Here is a 16,517-nt window from a genome sequence, read left to right as displayed (position 1 = left end):
TTGATAGACCAGCTCTGTGGTCGGCAAACTGCGGCTCGAGAGCCACATACAGCTCTTTGGCCCTTGAGTGTGACTCTTCCACAAAATACCACGGTCTGGGTGAGTCTATTTTGAAGAAGTGGCGTTAGAAGAAGCTTAAGTTTAAAAAATGAGACTCTCAAAAGAAATGTCCATCGTTGTCCTGTTGATATTTGGCTCTGTGGACCGATGTGTTTGCCGACCACTGGCCCAGCTCAGTCCAGAGTTGTCACAAAACCAAGAGGCTGTAAATGAGTGACAGTGGCTGTTTCCAGTAAAACTTTATTTACAAAAACCAGTGGCCGAGAGCCCAGAGATCGGGAGTCGGCGGGAAGGGACAGAGGAGGTGGAGGCCCCGGGCTCAGGCCCTGCCTATTGGATGCGCTGGGCCCTCGGCCGGGGCACATGCAGCAGGGTGCGGGGGAGGCCAGCGCTGACTCCTCCCTCCATCTCCTGAGACCTTGGCAGCTATCACTGGCCCGGGAGCATTGCCCGGACCACGCATCCCTGGGTCTGGCCTCAGCAGGTCCTCGGGGCAACCCTGGGACAGAGCTGCTTGGATCCTGCCTCATTCCCATTTTACAGATGAAGAAACTGAGGTGGACTCACCTTTCCAAAGTCCCAATGTTAAGAAATGGCAGAGTGAGGGGTTTGGACCCGGGTCTCTGACCTCATCCTGCCTCTGATGGGCTGTATCCTGGCCTCCGCTCTGCCCTCGCCCCCCACCCGCTCCAGCGTTTTCTGAGGTGCTGTGAGGTGCCCTCTCTCGGGCATACAGGACAGGGCTGCCGCGCTATTTTCCATCAGAAATGTGCAAAGTGGCCGGACAGGTGGCTCCTGGGGCTTCCCCTCCTCTGCCAAGTCTGTGCCAGGAGACCAAGAAGGAACACTTGTCCTCAGAAAACGGTGACCCAGGAAGGAGGGTGAAGGTGCCCCTCGCCTGAACCCTGAGGTCGCCCTGGCCATGGCGCAGCGGTCCGGGGGCCCTCGGGCACCCCTGCCTCTGTGAACAAAGCCTGAGAGACTGCCCTCCCCGGCCCTGCACGGGACCCCACGTGTCTCCCGGCCAGGAGAGCTTAGGGACACAGAGGCAGCCTCTCCTGGGGTCCCCAGCGAGACGGCAGGAGGGGGCAGCAGGAGGTCCATCCACCCCGTCCCGTCCCAACATGACAGGCAGCCCAGGGCCTTAGGGACCCGCCTTCACCACGCAGCAGCCTCTGCCGCTCCCGTGGCCGCTCAGACCAGCGAGAGGCCTGCTCAGACAGGAGGTACCGGGTGCTAGGCTGAGCCAAGGCCAGGGGGCGGGCAGGGCAGGGCGACGGGGCCCCGGGCGGGCTGGGGCCTTAGGGCCTCCCCGGGGGAGGTGGTGGCGACAGCGGCGGCGAGGACTGCGGCGGAGGCCTGGCGAGGTCCGGCAGAGCGCGCCCTGCACCCGGGCCTCCTGGGCCTGGCTCTGGGCTTCCTCCTCCACTGCGATCCCTTCACCTGCTTCTCCTTTCTCTCCTCTCCCCCACCCACCCCAAGTTTCGAGGACTCCACCCTGTCCACGACCACTACCCTTGAGTCTATCCCCAGCTCCACGGGAGAACCGAAATGCCAGCGACCCCGCACCCTGATGCGGCAGCAGAGCCTGCAGCAGCCGCTGAGCCAGCACCAGCGGGGCCGGCAGCCCAGCCAGCCCACCACCAGCCAGAGCCTGGGCCAGCTGCAGGCCCATGCGGCCTCGGCGCCCGGCCCCAACCCCCGGGCCTATGGCCGGGGCCAGGCCCGGCAGGGCGCCTCGGCCGGCTCCAAGTACCGGGCGGCCGCCGGCCACAGCCGCTCCAACCCGGGCAGCTGGGACCACGTGGTGGGGCAGATTCGAACCCGAGGCTTGGACATGAAGTCCTTCCTGTAAGTCCCCCCATGAGCCGGCGGCCCCCACCTCCCTGCCCCAGCCTCTTCCCCTCCATCTCCGGGGCAGGTGCCAAGCGGACTTCTCGGACACCCCTCCCGTCTCCTGTAGCTCATGCTCACGCCTGCAGACCCCCCATGGAATGGTTCCTATCGGAGCCACCCCTCTGAGGACCCCGGGGTCTCAGGGCTCGGAGAAGGTCCCCCCTAGAAGTCAGTGGAGACACTAGAGAAGCTGCTGAGCCCCCCAGATCTGTCTCCTCTTCCGGGCTGGTCCCAGGGGCCGCTCGGGGCCTCCCTGTCAGACTCCCCTGCTCCTCCTGTGGCCTCTTTCCTGCTCCCCAGCCGGGCCCCTTCCGCCTGGTCAGGCCCTGCCTCCTCCCCTCCAGGAACTTCTTCCCTGTAACTGGACTCTGCCCCCCTCCTTCCTTCCCGCACCCCTCCCTCCCCTCGTTTTTCTGTCCCTACCTGGGCCCTGCCCTCTGCCTCTGCGACCTTCCCTCCAGCTCCCCTAGTGACCCCTCCCCTGAGGACAAACGTCGGATGTCCCTCCCGCAGCTTCAGAGAACATTGTTTCTAAAATCAGAGTCTCCTTTCGAGCGTGCGGGTCTGAGAAGTAACAGCACACCATTCAGCCTCCGCTGTCCCCCGCCACATGCCCCTGCCCCCTCACTGGGTGGGCCCCGACCCAGGCACCCTCTCCCTGTCCGTCTGGGCACCTGTCTCGTCGGAGCCCGGGGCAGGTCTGGGCTTCCATCCCCACCATCACCACCTCCGGGGCCTGAGGTGACCTTCCTCGCAGGCTCAGGGTTATTCCCGCTCCCGGGAGCGCTTCTCCTGAGCCGGCGACCAGCACACCGGCCTGGGAGAGGAGAAGGGGAGGAGGAAGGGGCAGGCCCAGCTCCCTGGCACAATGGGGTCCCTCGGGGCAGCTCCTCCACCCGGACCCCGGCCCAAATTTCCAGGGCAGACGGAGTGCTGCCTCTGGCAGAGATGCCCAGCAGGAGCGGCTGCACCGTGCCAGCTTCCCACGCTCCTGCCCAGGGCCTGGGCCCCACCTGACGGGACACACTGCCTGGAACTTGACTTGGCAACGACGGGCAGCACATGCACTGGGGCTCTCCCTGGACGCCCACATGAGACAGGACGCCCGGCAGAACCTGCTGGTCTCCGGGTTCCAGGTTGTTCGGAGACGGGTGCTGTGGCACCCGCGAGGATGAGGAGAGCCCAGGGAGTCAGTTCTGCCGAGGGGAACGCGCCCAGAGCCAGCGGGCCCTGCCCTCTCTCCTGACCGCGCAGCCAGTTGTGTGAGGGCCATCATAAGTATCTTGGGCTTTGCCGGACACATGGAGTCTTGTTCACATTTTTAAAAAATGTATTTTTATTGATGTCAGAGAGGAAAGGAGAGGGAAAGAGAGAAACATCAATGGGATGAGAGAGAATCACCCATCGGCCACCTCCTCCATGCCCCCAACCGGGGAACAAGCCCGCAACCCAGGCATGAGTCCTGACCGGGAATCAAACCTCAACCTCCTGGCTCAACCACAGAGCCACACCGGCTGACCATGGTCACGTTTTTAAATGTGCGAACTCTTCTTGGCTCGTGGGCTCTACAAACAGGCCACCAGCTGTAGTTTCTCGACCACTGACTCCGGACCCCAGCCTTATGTTCAGTGTCTGAGGACTTCATTCACCCAAACACTGTGGCCGGGTAGAGGGTCAGGGTGAGAGGGCTAGCCGGGGCCACCCCCAAGGCCCACCCCTCTCTCGGGGCCGGGGGGGCGGGGGGGAAGGAGGCGTCCCTCCTGCTCCATGGGTGTGGCCGCCCACCGCCAGCTCCCCAAACCTCCCCTCCTGGCCCCCGTGCTCGCCCTGGCGGCCGGGTCTGCAGCCTGGAGAGAATGACAGGCCGGGGATGTGTGCAGAGGAGTGCTCGGTGTTCGAGAGGAGCCGAAGGAGTATCTGAAAAACGCACCCGCCAGGGAACAGCGTGCTGTTTTCTCCTGCTCGCCTTCCGCCCGCTCAGCCGGCTCCCAAGCAGCCAAATGGAATTTTACCAACTCCAAGACAGTGCGGTGGGCAGGGACCAAGGGAGCGAGGGCTGGTCTGGTCCCCGAAGGCAGACGCCAGTGCCAGAGTCCGCCTGGAGTGACAGTGCGCAGGACAAAGAGAAGGCCATGCGACCACCGGCCTCCTTCCCTCCCCACCCCGGGCACCCAGATCCAGGACCTCTGCTCCGGTCTGCCTGTCCTCCGGAGGCCTCGCTCACCTGCCACAGCTGCCTGTTGGCTGGCCCCCTGGGACGGAGCCGCAGCCGGCTGCCTGCCACGCCCCTGCCCTCCCGGGTGGAGGTGGAGGTGGAGGTGGTGGGCTCACACCCGGGATCTGCCTCCCTCCGGAACATGCCGCCAGCTTCCCATCTTTCCCCTGGACCTCCCGGAGACACTTCCGTGCCTGCCTCCTCTGCGAACTCCCCTCCCTCTGTCGGAGGAGAGGCCGACGCTGGAGGAGAGGCCACAAAGAGCCAGGAAACACTGCCAACGCTGCTGAGGCCCCTGAGAGACACAGGCGGCCCGGCGGTGCCCAGTGCGTCTGTGGGATGCTCCGCACTCGGCATCTGGCCCCTGGCCCCGTGTGGCTACCCCCGGGCCACTCCAGGAGGTTCCCGCGGCCGCCGCCTCTGTTCTCACGGCTCCGCCCGGCCTGTGCGGCCTCCACACCGTCCTCGCCGATCACACAAGCTCCCTGCCCGGACTTCTCCTGCGCCTCCCCGAACGCCATCTTGGCTCTGAGCTGCCTTCTGGACAGCGGGGCAGTTCCCGGTCTCTCCGGGCAGGGGACACGGAGAGGCCCGCGTGGCCCTCACACCGTTCGCCGGAGGGACTTGCGTCTCCCTCTGGTGGGCTGTGTGTCTGGGGGCCCGGGCAGGGTGCCCTACGACACCGCCTGGCATCACACTCGCCCAGCTGGCCAGAATCGGGCGACGTTCCCGTGTGGGGTCCCCCTGAGCTCAGTGCGGCCACGGGGCTTGCACACTTTCCAAGAACCGCCCCCCTGGGAGCCACAGCTGCCTGCACAGCCCGGAGCGGGTGGCCACAAGCCCCTCCTCTCGAGCCCCTGGCCTGGGTTCAACAGGCGGTGAATTCACCTCAGAAGTTGCCGGGTCCCGGGCCTGGGCTCCACTCCCTCCTCCCCACCCCCCACCCCAGGGTCCCCTCAGGAGGCCCCAGGCACACGCCGGCTCCGAAGGCCCCCCGCCAGCCCCTTCCCCGTTTCTCTCCGGAGAATCTTCTCTGGGCCCTGGGCAAGCTGGGTCTCAGGCCACGGATACCCCCCTCCATCCCGCCCCCTCCTCCCCCTGCTCCCCGCTCTGCTCTGCAACTGTTGACAGTGCTAAAGTTTGTTTCTCTCCTGCAGGGCCAGTTTCTTACGCTTTTTTCTTCTCTCTTTTTGTCTCTGTCTCTGTCTCTCTCCTTCCCCTCCCCGCCCCGCCCGGGGCCTCCCCGCTCCCGGCTGGTGGGCTGCCCACCGGGCAGGGAAGGCCGGATGGTGGTGCTATCCTTGGTCTTAGGGCTTTCGGAACAGGATGACTTTGCCAATATCCCTGACCTGCAAAACCCAGGAGCCCAGCAGAACCAGAACGCTCAGGGGGACAAGAGGTACGAGCTCAGGCGGCAGCGAGGAGGAGGCGGAGGCGGAGGCGGGGGGCTGCCTGCCTGGCCGCCGGCCAGAGCCGCTGGGCCCTCAGCGGATGCTGGAGCAGGAGGCCCGCCTCCCCAGCTGGCACCCTCACACGCGGCCACCCCGGGATGTCCCCTGTGTCTGAGGCCAGTGCGGCCGTCTTGGGACCATTCTGGATCAAGCCTGCTCCCCGGGCCTGCCCGCCCTGGCCCGGAGCAAGCCAGCCTTTCTGCCCATCCTCCCGCTTGCTCCCGCTGCCCCTCATCTTCCATCTGCCCTGGCCCGCCCGGAAATCCCCGTTTCCCGGTGGTTGGCGGGCGGGGGGATGTTAGGGAAGGGGCGCCAGCCCGTTCTCCCTCATCCCCGCCACCCCAACCTCCCTTTTTCCTGGGGTGATGGCCGCCCCCACTCCCCGCCACTGCAGAGGTGTGGCCGGCTACTCTGCTGATGGAAGGGGAGTCCCTGGTGGGGAAGGGAAGGGGAGAGGCCTTGTGATGAGGAAGGCAGCCCTTGAGCTGAGGTACTAAGAGGAGGGGATGGAGAGGGGGGTGCTGAGAGCAGCTGCTGGCCCCCGGGACCCTGTGGGGACAGGGCCTTTAATGGTCCTCAGCTCCCAGGGAAGCAGCCCTTGGGGTACTGTGGGGGTGGGGGGTAGAGAAAGGTCCAGGGCTCTGGCAGCATCACAGGGCAGGGCAGTCCTGCGCCCGGTGGCCGCCTCCTGTCACCTGGCCGTGGGCTGGGCAGGCCGCACACTGTGTCCCTGGGAGAGGCGCACCCCTTGGGTGGGTCCGCTGTCAGGCTAACGCCCTGCACTGTACCCACCCTCGCTCGGTCCAGCCAGGGCAGGTCTCAGCCCCTGGGCCTGTGTGCTTGTCTGTCAAGGGAAGGACTGGACAGGGTGGCCCTCCCGGCTCTGACGTGCTGAACTTCTCAGGAGGGGCCAGCCTGTGGCAGGCCCTCCGCAGGGGCAGTGGGCAGGCCCTGTCAGCGGGCAGGCACCCTGCTTGCTCACTGAGGCCCTGGGGTCTGCAGGGACCGTCCTGTGGTGCTCAGAGCCTCTGGGGAGGGGAGGGGCGGGCAGGCCGAGTTAGACAGCTGGCTCACCCGCTTCCCATGGCTTCTGGGACCAGCCCTGTGGTGTCTTCCCGCCAGAGCCCACAGTGCATGTCCATGGGGGGCAAAGCCACGTCCCCACAGAGGGGGAGAGGGAGGGGAGAGCGGGACCAGGCCTTTCACTCAGAACACAGCCCAAGCCCAAGTCCCGGGGGACAGGAGCATCAGAGCCTGCCACCCCAACTCTCCTGGCGCCAGGGGTCCCCGCTTCCCAGGCTGTGGCTGCAGGGCTGGGCTGGGTAGGGGTGAGGGGTGGCCATGCTGAGGGCATGAGGCTGCGGGAGAGGGGCTGGGCCCTCCAGAAGCCTGCTGAGTGCCTGGCCTGGCAAGGTGTGGCGCGTGAGGGCGCGGTGCAGGCTGAGAACAGGCTGGAAACGCGATTTCGCATCACCCCTGCTCGATTCCCCGCCTCCATTTCACCCACGGCCTATTTTTACCCCTTCCACTCAGGTCTCCCTCCATCTCTTCACACCCGTCCCTTCTGATCATGACGTCAGCTCCCCTGCCTTCCTGGGAAAGGTGGGGTGGAGGCGGGGCCCCGCCCTGGCTGAGACCCAGCCCCCCCCACTTTCCCAGCAGACCTGTCCCAGCTGCCACACCCGCCCCATCCGGGTCACTCATTTCTCATGCCTGGGGGCAGGAGGGGTGGGGGCGGCAAGGGTGTCCCGGCTCCAGCACTTCCTTCCCAGCACTCCCCACCTCAAGCTTGGCATCCCCCCCATGCCCCCACCCTAGGCGCCAGGCCCCTTGGGCTCCACCCCTGGCTCCTCTTAGTCAACTGTCCCTTCCTCTCCAGCTTCCGCCTCAAGCCAAACCCCCCCAACCCGGCACCCAGCCCCCAACCCCCCTGTTTCCACCCAGTCTCCGGGGCGAGGGGTGGGAGCCCCTTGGCTGCTGGTCATTTGGGGAGGATGTGCAGCCAGGCCTGTGAGCACCGGCTCCGGGCAGAAAGAGGGAACAGCAAGGGAGATGGGGGTGCATCCAGCAAAGAACTCGAAGACAGGAGGGTTGGTCCCTGCCCCTGCTGCCAGGATTATTGGGGTCTGGGAAGCCCCATCCAGGCTCTCCCGGCCCTGGGCCTCCAGGCCATGGCCCCCAAGAACCCCCAAATGCTCTTGGGCCTGGGAGGAAGGGGGAGGCCCTGGCTCCCACACCCTGCCTTCCGCCTTCACCCATTGGCCCTGCACCCACCCGCCTCATGCCTCAGCCATCCCTCTTACCACTGCTGCTTGGGATCCAGATGGTTTCCACCATGGCCCACCCCGCCCGACGGCCCGGCCCGGGCCTGCCCACCCATCGCTGTCCTGCCCAAAGCCACCATGTCTCCCTGTCACGGTGTGTCCCCCGCCTCCTCTCGCCTCTCCTCTCGGCCGCCTCGCTCCTCCTCGTCCCCGTGCACCCTGCAGCCTCACTCGTCTCCAACTAACCTCTCTCGGCCTCTCTCTCCCGCCTGCTTCCTCCCATCTGCTCCTCACAGGGCTGCCCTGGGCCGGGAGGGCCCTCCGCCTTCCCCGCCTCCGCCCCGTCACCTCCGACAGCTTCCGTGGCGCTGACCATCTTTTCCCAGGCTGCTTTGCAGCTGTGCTGAGGCTGTGGTGTGGCCCCGATAACCGACTTTCTCATACCTCCAGCAGTCCGTCTCCGCGCTCCTCCTCCCTCTATTTTTAACCTGACTTTACCTCTCCAGCTATTTCAGTCTCCTCTTCCTCCCCGTGCCTGCCCGCGTGAGCACGTGTCCACCGTGTGTCCATGTGTGCATCCACGCGCGCGCGTGTGTGTGTGTGTGTGTGTGTGTGTGCACGCAAGTGCTGCTGTGGCCGGGCCTGCCCGCCTGTGGCCGGAGGAGTGCCCTCGTGTCCCCGGGTGGGGTGGTGTTTCCGTGTGGGCCAGGCCAGGCCATGTCCCCACAGCAGGTGCGTTGTGCATCCGACTGCCCCTGCCTCTTCCGGTGCAGCGCGCCCCGGTCCCCAGCACTCCCCAGTCATGTTTCCTCTCGGGGTCATGGTGCGCATCCCTGTGTGTGTGTCATCGTGCTGCTCTGGTCGGCCTGCCCGCCGCCTGTGCCATTCCTTCATTCCTTCCCTGGTCCCTGGGTGTCTTCTGGGCTTACGTGTGTACGCGTGTGCGTGTGTGCGCGCGCTAATGCATGTGTATGTGTGTGCACACGTGTGTGTGTGTGTTTGCGTGTGCGCACACCCTGCTCCTGGGCCCCAGCACCCCTCCAGGACCTGCATACTCCATGCATGCCTCTGTGCCTGTCGTGGCCAACTGTGCTGGTGGCCGGTCCACACCCAGGGCCGTGGCTTGTGTCTCCACGTCTGGCTCTCGTCTCACAGCTGTTCTACCGTAGCCTGTCCCGAGCCCCACGCTGCCGTCTCCCCATCTCCCCCATGCTGCTGCCCCCTCCTCCTGGGAGGCTCCAGCTGGTCCCTGGGGGCCGTTTGCCTCCCTTCCGGAGTCCCACTGGCCTCCCCGCAGCCGCCGGCTGGAGAGCCTGATTCCTTGGACACAGCACGGAGGCAGGGTGCAGACAGGCCTTGGGGAATGCTCAGATCCGGGGCTTCTCGGTGGTACCCGACTTCCTCTGACCTGGGGGAGCCTTCTCAAAGGTGCACCCTTCAGAGCGAGTGGAACCACTGGCCGGCCCACCAGGCGGCCCTTTGCATCTCAGCGAGTGTCAGTCCCACGGGATTCCCGTTCCCAGTCGCACTGGCCACGCACACGCTCCGCGGCCACGCAGGGACAGCGTGGACACGGGACACGTGTCGCCACAGACAGTTCTGCTGGGCAGAGCTGCGAGGACGGGCCCGACCTCACCTGGTGAGGTCTGGCGTCCGAGGGGCCCCTGCGTTCTCTCTGAGCCTGGGCAAATGGTGAGGCGTCTGGGGGAGAGGCAGCTGGGTGTTTGCAGAGGGTAATCATGTGGAGAGCGACAGAGCGCTCCTCACCCGAGCCCCGCCCCCCAGGCTCCCCCATTCAGCTGGGGGGGGGGGGGGCAGCAGGACAGGTTGTGGCCCTGCAGAGGGAGGCAGGCTCAGAGGTCACCATGCAGGCCGTGATGGAGGGTGGGGGCTTTCTGGGGAACAGGTAGCGTGGGCGTACCCCCCAGACAGCACCCACAGGGGCAGTCCAGGCACCTCACACTAGAAAGGGGGAAGGGCGGGGGGGGGGGGCGGGGGAGAGGCAGGGCAGACAAGAGCACAGTTCCTGCTGGCCTGCAGGCGGCCACTGCCAGGGGCTGAGAGCGGGGCCCGCCGGACCCCGGGGCCCAGCCCCGCCCGCCCGCCGCCAGGCTCGCTCACTCGGACCCCGGCCCCCAGGTTGCCCGCAGGAGGGAAGGCGGTAAACACGACTCCAGTGCCCAGCCAGACGCCTCACGATGAGTCTGACCGCCGCACCGAGCCCCGCTCCTCCGTCTCGGACCTCGTCAACTCCCTCACCAGCGAGATGCTCATGGTGAGGAGGCCTGGCGGGGAGGGCGCGTGTGGAGGTGGGTGTCTGTGGGAGCCGGCGCCCCTGCCGGGGACCCAGCGTGGTGACCAGCTCTCTCATCACCGTGGCCGCTCGTGCCTCAGTTTCCCCATCTGTCAAATGAGACTAAGAAGGCCCCTCCAGCCCCATCTCTCTGGACTGAGCAGGGGCCTGGGGAAGGCTGCCCGTGCGGGATGCCTTCAGGGCCCAGAAGGGGCAGCCCATGAGCAGAGCCCCGCCCGGTGGAGCTGGTCTCAGATCCCCGTCCAGGGACCCTCCCAGCCCGTGGCTGCGGGGCCCACTGAAGTCCAGGAGAGCCGGAGAGCAGGCAGGGCCCCGTCCTGATCCCTAGGAGGGGACACAACAGCTGCTGGGCTCTCCTGCCGGCTCCCGCCCACCAGGGTCCCACCCTGTGGTTCTGGGCGCGCCACTGCTGCTTTTCACCAAGGCAGAGGCTGTGGCTTCACCGGCGCCCCCTGGCGGCAGCATCCTTCGCCCCTCTGCTTCCCATCGGAGCTGTGGCAGCTCGGGAGCGCCAGGAAGGCTGGGGGAGGGGGAGACCCAGGGCCAGCGGGGTTCCTACTGGACATGACCTGGGACAGGTCACTTCCCCCATAGTGAGAAGGAAGGGGCTGGGTGGGCACCAAAGCTCCTGCCCTCCCTGAGGGCCCCAGAGCCCCCAGGCCCCACCCTTTGCCATTTGGGATTCTGGCCGGTTCTAACCATCCATTCCTACTGCCCTTGGGTAGCCCAGCCCGGGATCTTGTTAACATGCAGATCCCCCATGCTGAAACCGGTTTGGCTCAGTAAATAGAGGGTCGGTCTGCGGACTGAAGGGTCCCAGGTTTGATTCCTGTCAAGGGCATGTACATTGGTTGCGGGCAGATCCTCGGCAGGGGGTGTGCTGGAGGCAGCTGGTCGATGTTTCTCTCTCATCGACGTTTCTAGCTCTCTATCACTCTTCCTTCCTCTCTGTGGAAAATCAATAAAATATATTTTTTTAAAATGCAGATCCCCAGCTGCCCTGGCCCATGTGGCTCAGTAGATAGAGCATTGGCCTGCTCCCCAAAAGGGCCGTGGGTTCAATTGCGGTCAAGGGCACATACCTGGGGTGCAGGTTCGATCCCCAGCCCCAATCGGGGCATATGCAGGAGGCAACCAATTAATGTGTCTCTCTCACATTGATGTTTCTCTCTCTCTCTCCTCTGCCTTCCACTCTCTAAAAATGAATGGAAAAATACCCTGGGGAATGATGAACAACAAAACACAGGTTCCCAGGCAGCAGGCCTGAGGGGGGCCTACGAACCCACACTTCTCTGGGGTGCACATGAGGGCGTCCGATCTCCCTGGTCTCCCTCGGGCCCCCTCACCGCCCCCTTTGCCTGCCCTCCAGGCCCTTGCGAGCCGAGCTCTCCACTGCCCTCCTGTCCCTCCGACTCACGTGGGTGGACAGACCTCCGCACAGCTGCCTGCTCCCCCACAGGCTCTTAATTGGCTCCCAGCTTCCCAATAGCCGGTTGCCAGAAGGGATGGCCCTTTCCCAGCCAGCCCACCTGCGGGGCGACTCCCAGGGAGGGGCGCACCCCGCAGGCAGAGGGAGGAAGTGCAGGCCTCGGCCCCCTCCCGGGCCCCGGGGACCCTCTGCCCGGGCCTCCTTAGCCAGCCCCCGGCCACAGGCAGATCACTAGCGTCAGCAGGGAAGAGGAAGGCGAGCAGGGCGGAAGTGAACAGCTGTTTGCGCTCCTGGCCCGGGCTGTCCGAAGCTGGGGGTCAGGAGGAGGCCTGGGCGCCCGTGGTTTGGCCAGAGGAAGACTCAGAGGGGAGGCGGGACCACACACCCATCGGAGTCATTCCGCCCGGCGCTGCCCGAGTGCTGCTTTTAAGGATGTATTGATCGGTTGATTTGTGAGAGGAAGAGAGACAGAGGGAAACATCAGCTTGTGGTTCCACTTATTTATCCATTCACTGGTTGATTCTTTAAAAAAAATTTTCATTGATTTCAGAGAGGAAGGGAGAGGGAGAGAGAGATGGAAATATCCATGACGAGAGAGAGTCCTGGATCAAGCTGCCTCTTGCAAGCCCACAACCCGGGCATGTGCCCCGACCGGGAATCACACTGTGACCTCCTGGTTCCGTGGTCGCAAACTGCAGCTCAAGAGCCACATTCGGCTCTTTGGCCCCTTGAGTGTGGCTCTTCCACAAAATACCACGGCCTGGGTGGGTCTATTTTGAAGAAGTGGCGTTAGAAGAAGTTTAAATTTAAAAAATGTGGCTCTCAAAAGAAATTTCACTCGTCGTCCTGTTGGTATTTGGCTCTGTGGACTAGTTTGCCAGCCACTAGTTCATAGGTTGGTATTTGGCTCTGTGGACTAGTTCAGCGTTTTTCAACCGCTGTTCCTGCCGCGAGATGTTGCCTGGTGTGCCATAGGTGCAGACAAGACAAGAATTTTATAATTTTTCACTATTTTGTTTACTTAATATTTCATAATAAAGTAATTATAAAATACTTTCTTTGTGTTTATTTGATTCCTATTCAAGAGAATTACTTTATATATAGTCAATATAGGCACAGAGTTAAATTTTTTAACATTTTCTAATGGTGGTGTGCCTCGTGATTTTTTTCATGAAACAAGTGTGCCTTTGCCCAAAAAAGGTTGAAAAACACTGGACTAGTTTGCCAGCCACTAGTTCATAGGTTGGTGTTTGGCTCTGTGGACTAGTTTGCCAGCCACTAGTTCATAGGTTGGTATTTGGCTCTGTGGACTAGTTTGCCAGCCACTAGTTCATAGGTTGGTATTTGGCTCTGTGGACTAGTTTGCCAGCCACTAGTTCATAGGTTGGTATTTGGCTCTGTGGACTAGTTTGCCAGCCACTAGTTCATAGGTTGGTATTTGGCTCTGTGGACTAGTTTGCCAGCCACTAGTTTATAGGTTGGTATTTGGCTCTGCGGACTAGTTTGCCAGCCACTAGTTCATAGGTTGGTATTTGGCTCTGTGGACTAGTTTGCCAGCCACTAGTTCATAGGTTGGTATTTGGCTCTGTGGACTAGTTTGCCAGCCACTAGTTCATAGGTTGGTATTTGGCTCTGTGGACTAGTTTGCCAGCCACTAGTTCATAGGTGGATGCTCAGCCACTGAGCCACAGTTGATTCCTATCTCCACCCCACAATCTTGGCGTCTCGGGATGATGCTCTCATCAGCTGAGCTCCCCCACCAGAGTCCAGATGCTTCTTGATGCTTCTGCTGGAGCAGGGGCTCCGGCAGCACCTCCCTGGGGGCGTGGTGGGGGTGGCCTGCTCGGTTGCCATGGAAACAGCTCCTGGAGCTGTCCCAGCTGGTTAATTAGGGCTCTAGGCTGTGGCTCTGAAAGGCTGGGAGCAAGCACACAGCAATTGCCTGCTGATGCCCATCGGCCCCTCCCCCAGGCCACCTCCAGTCACTGGGACTCCACCCCAACTTTTGGAAGAAAGGAAGGGGGTGAGAGGTCATTATAGGGTCTCCCAGCAGCGGAGCACCGAGGGCCAGACTGCAGAGCAGGACTATGGAAGGGACCTGAACCCATTTAACCCTCTCAGGAACACCACGAGCTAGGTCTCACAGTCCCATTCTGCAGATGTGGAAACTGAGGCTCAAAGGGAGTGGGCTGGTGAGAGGAGGGGGGAGCACCAGGGAGAACGGCATCTGGGGAGGGAAGCCGCATTCGCAGGGCCTGGGTGGGGCGGGCGGGGTGCCTGGAGAGCCCTCTTCCACCGTGAGGAGGAGCAGGGGGCAGCTCAGACCCCCTCCAGCTCCAGGCGGGACCAGGGTGCGCGGGCACTGACCCGGGTTTGAGCTTCCCCTCACCTCTCGGCGGCTGGATGCCAGTCAGCACCCTGCCCGGGCCCCAAACCACTGCCACACCACCCCCTCCGGCTGCCACAAAGAATGAGGACCAAGCCCCAGCTCAGGGCAGGGCCAGGGCCCGCAGCTATTATCTGTGACTTGGATGCATCTCCCCCGGGGCCGCCCAGTCCTCCCTGGCTTGGGGGGAAGGCTCTGCCTTGCCCTGGGACATGGGCCTGCTTTGGTGGCGAGAGCGGGCCTCAGAGGCAGAGAGGGTGCGTGTTGCTGTGCAATCTCGGGCATGTGACTTAACCTCTCTGAGCCAGTCTCCCCAGCTAGCGCGGTGATCACTGCCCGGCCCGCTGTTGGTGAGAATCGGTAAGAAGGTGATGGAGGGTCTTCTGCCATGGTAGGTGCCCCAAACGTGTCTTCTCATCACGAGGTTGTTCAGGGTTTCAGAGCGTGGGCCGCTCTCCAGGAGGAAAGAGAAGGCACCCGGGGCGAGTGGGGAGACGGCAGGGCTGGGCAGTGTCACCTGGGCCGCCCTGGCTCTCACCCGTCCCCTGAGGAGCTTTGGGTGCAGGACGCCTGGGCCCCGTGAGCCCCTGGTCTGGGGTGTGGTCGGGGTGGGGCCCAGGAGGCCGGACGGGCAGTGTTCTCAGACCTGCCCGGACACCCCGAGGAGCAGCCACAGCTGAGGAGACTCAGCTGGGAGACCCGCCCCCAGTTCCTTCCTATTTCAATGTCGGCCTGGGAATCAGACCCCATGCTGCCCTCCGTCCGTCTGTCCGTTGCTGGGCCGGCCCACGTGTCCGCCCCCCCAGGGGTGGGGACTGAATGTAGGTAGTCTTCCCTCCAGGGGTCCTCGCCAGGTGCGTGTACTGGCATCTGAGGCTCCTTTTAAACAACTCTGCTGCCCACCCCGGGGCCTCCCAACCACGTCACCTCAGGCTCTCCACAGTCACCTCTCCATCCCCAGAACCCCAGTCCCTCTCCAAGGAGGGGTCACCGGTGTGCACAGCCCCCCATCTGCTGGTGGGTGTGTTTCACAAAACACAAGTCACCCCACAGGGCTGTGGGGGTGGGAAGCTGGCCGAGGGAGCTCAGGCACCAGGGGAGGAGGGGGCAGCCTGGGGTGGAGCAAGGAGGGCAGCGGACCCGGGGCATCCGGGAAAGGCCAGGGAGTGGGGTGCCCACCGCCCTGGGGTTCAGGAGATGGGGCGGAGCTGGCTCTGCCCTCCCTCGCTCCCCCTGTGAGCCTGTGCCAGGCCCCTGCCCTCTGTCCAAGCATCCTCACCTGGGTGTGGATGAGGGCGCCCCCACCCCCACCCCATGGCCAGCAGACGGATGAAGCAGCTCCCAGCTCTGGCCCAGCTTGGGGCGCAGAGAGGCCTCCGGATGGTGCGGGGCTGCCATGGGGCTCCGGGAAGCAGAATCCTCCCAACACACCGGCCTCTCCCCCCCGCTCCCCCCCCAGCTCTCCCCAGGCTCCGAGGAGGACGAGGCCCACGAGGGATGCAGCCGCGAGAACCTAGGCCGCATCCAGTTCAGCGTGGGCTACAACTTCCAGGAGTCCACGCTCACCGTGAAGATCATGAAGGCCCAGGAGCTGCCGGCCAAGGACTTCAGCGGCACCAGCGACCCCTTCGTCAAGATCTACCTGCTGCCCGACAAGAAGCACAAGCTGGAGACCAAGGTGAAGAGGAAGAATCTGAACCCCCACTGGAACGAGACCTTCCTCTTCGAAGGTGAGGCTGAGCCCCCCGCCCCCCTGCCCCCCCAGGGCACTGTGTTCTTCCCCGTCCCCCACACCGCACATACGTGACCACAGCACCAATGCACGGGTTCGAATACACACACGCACACACACACACACGCCCACACAGCACGTGTCTCGCCAGCTAGGCTGCTGCCTGTGTCTAGCTGGGATTAGGCTGCAGTGCTGAGTGGGGCTGACCTCAGCCAGAGGCCGAGGAGGAAAGCTGGTGCTTGGCTGAAACCCAGGACCCCCGGGAGGAGGACAGGGGGAAGGGAGGCCCCACAGGTGCCCAGGGGGAGGCACTGGAGCGACCACAGGCTGGAGCACCCGCAGGCCAGTGGTTAGGAGCACAAGCTGTGGCCTGGGCCTCCGGGTGTGGATCCCAGCTCTGCCTCTCCTCGCTGTGTGGCCGGGCAAGTGCCCCAGCAGCCCTGTGCCTGAGCCCCTGTGCCTGAGCCGCCCTGTGCCTGAGCCCCTGTGCCTGAGCCGCCCTGTGCCTGAGCCCCTGTGCCTGAGCCCCTGTGTCTGAGCCGCCCTGTGCCTGAGCCGCCCTGTGTCTGAGCCCTGTGTCTGAGCCGCCCTGTGTCTGAGCCCTGTGTCTGAGCCGCCCTGTGCCTGAGCCCTGTGTCTGAGCCGCCCTGTGCCTGAGCCGCCCTGTGTCTGAGCCCTGTGTCTGAGCCGCCCTGTGCCTGAGCCCTGTGTCTGAGCCGCCCTGTGCCTGAGCCGCCCTGTGTCTGAGCCCTGTGTCTGAGCCGCCCTGT

At 64.0% G+C, this 16,517-nt stretch overlaps 1 protein-coding gene across 10 annotated transcripts in view; it reads left to right on the top strand.

Moving 5' to 3' along the window:
• Positions 1-16,517, top strand: part of SYT7 (synaptotagmin 7) — a 56,852-nt gene that overhangs the window by 33,533 nt on the left and 6,802 nt on the right. For 4 of the 10 annotated variants that reach the window (XM_036417304.2, XM_036417305.2, XM_036417307.2 and 1 more), the window contains 4 exons: positions 1,543-1,911; positions 5,448-5,570; positions 10,026-10,161; positions 15,475-15,745. In XM_036417304.2, the coding sequence (XP_036273197.1) occupies positions 1,543-1,911; positions 5,448-5,570; positions 10,026-10,161; positions 15,475-15,745 (899 nt within the window). The remainder of the gene's footprint in view (positions 1-1,542; positions 1,912-5,447; positions 5,571-10,025; positions 10,162-15,474; positions 15,746-16,517) is intronic. The other 6 variants (XM_036417311.2, XM_036417313.2, XM_036417314.2 and 3 more) reach the window with 2 other exon arrangements.

The sequence above is a fragment of the Pipistrellus kuhlii genome, unplaced genomic scaffold, assembly GCF_014108245.1.
Source record: "Pipistrellus kuhlii isolate mPipKuh1 unplaced genomic scaffold, mPipKuh1.p scaffold_m20_p_59, whole genome shotgun sequence".
Classification (NCBI taxonomy): domain Eukaryota; kingdom Metazoa; phylum Chordata; class Mammalia; order Chiroptera; family Vespertilionidae; genus Pipistrellus; species Pipistrellus kuhlii.
This window is presented reverse-complemented; position numbering and strand designations above follow the sequence as displayed.